The 1,486-nt window shown below is 35.8% G+C and overlaps 1 protein-coding gene across 1 annotated transcript; it reads left to right on the forward strand.

The window, feature by feature from the left end:
• The first annotated feature begins 510 nt into the window (after window positions 1-510).
• On the forward strand, window positions 511-1,236 carry LOC137833302 (uncharacterized). The gene has a single exon (XM_068641660.1). The coding sequence runs from the start codon at window positions 511-513 to the stop codon at window positions 1,234-1,236; it is 726 nt and encodes a 241-aa protein (XP_068497761.1).
• Window positions 1,237-1,486: the final 250 nt, after the last annotated feature.

Consider the following 1,486-nt stretch of genomic DNA (forward strand, 5'->3'; position numbering starts at 1 on the left):
CTGTAATTGAGCGTAAGTGCAAAATTAGAGTGTGATGTGTCAAAAGGAGTGTGTTTCTTAAAGGGTTCAAGGTCACTCTTTTGGTGGTTTGTGTTGTAATCTGTTTTGGTTGCACAGTAGAAACCCTGAAGTTTGTGGGGACTGGATGTAGCTCTTGGATTAAGAGTGAGCCAGTATAAACTCCTTGTGTACATTTCTCTTGCTTTGATCTCTTTTATATTCTGTTTTTTAAGTTGTTTTAAATTCTCTGGTATAAACAACCGATAGAATCTAAAAAACAACCAATTGTTTTTTCTGTGATTCATCTTAAAACAATTTGTATTCTTGGCTAACTTGGTTCCTTTTTTGGATTTCTTCATTGAGTTTCATTAAACCTTCAAAAGTAATTCAAAATCTCTTTCAAACAATTCACCCCCCTCCCTCTTGTTTAAAGGCCATATATTCTAACAATTGGCATCAAGAGCTAAGTTCTTGTAGTTACTCAAGTTTTCGATCCTAAATCCTTTTTCTATGGTTGAAAAACTACGTTTTGGGGATGGTGCCTCAATTAACAAACCACCTTTCTTTTGTGGTTTGAACTATCAGTTTTGGAAGGTTAGAATGAAAATCTTTGTTGAATCTCTTGATAAAGGGATTTGGGATGCAATTGAAAATGGCCCTTTTATTCCTAAATTTGAAAAGGAATGTGCTTCTATTGAAAAATCTTGGTCCCAATGGACTGATGCTGAAAATAAAAAAGCCAAGTTTGATTGCATTGCCAAGAATATCATAACCTCGGGTTTGAACTCTGATGAATTTTTCAGGATCTCACAATGTGCATCGGCCAAGGAAATGTGGGATACTCTAGAGGTCACCCATGAAGGGACAAATGATGTGAAAAGGGCAAGGAAGCATAATCTAATACAAGAGTATGAGATGTTCAGAATGCTCAAAGGAGAATCAATTGTTGAAGTACAAAAGAGATTCACCCACATAGTCAATCATCTAATGTGTCTTGGAAAAGTCTTTGACAAGGAGGAGTTGAACATCAAGATTCTCAAGTGTCTTGACAGATCTTGGCAACCAAAAGTTACTGCCATCTCCGAGTCTAAAGATTTGACATCCTTAACCACAACCTCCTTGTTTGGAAAGCTTACAGAACATGAGTTGGAGATGAATAGACTCAATGTTCAAGAAAGTGAAGACAAGCAAGTAACGAACATAGTCTTGAAAGCTTCCAAGAACAAAAATAAGTAAGAATCAAGTGATGAAAGTGAGGGAGAAACTCTTAGTTTGTTGTCCAAAAAGTTCAGTAAATTCTTGAAGAGAAACCGCAACAAGGAATCCAACAAAGAAAGTTATGGAAACAAGAAAACTAGTGATTTTAATCCTAACAATTATACTTGTTTTGGTTGTGGAGAACAGGGGCATATAAAAGCTGAATGCCCAAATAAAGAAGGCAAGGAAAAGAAGTTAAGTAAGAAGGAAAAGAAAGGGAAATCAAAAA

The sequence above is a fragment of the Phaseolus vulgaris genome, chromosome 6 (genome assembly GCF_000499845.2).
Source record: "Phaseolus vulgaris cultivar G19833 chromosome 6, P. vulgaris v2.0, whole genome shotgun sequence".
NCBI classification, from domain to species: domain Eukaryota; kingdom Viridiplantae; phylum Streptophyta; class Magnoliopsida; order Fabales; family Fabaceae; genus Phaseolus; species Phaseolus vulgaris.

Bases quoted from the DNA above. Each gene is read 5' to 3' on its own strand.
- LOC137833302 (XM_068641660.1), top strand. From the start codon at position 511: ATGGTTGAAAAACTACGTTTTGGGGATGGTGCCTCAATTAACAAACCA.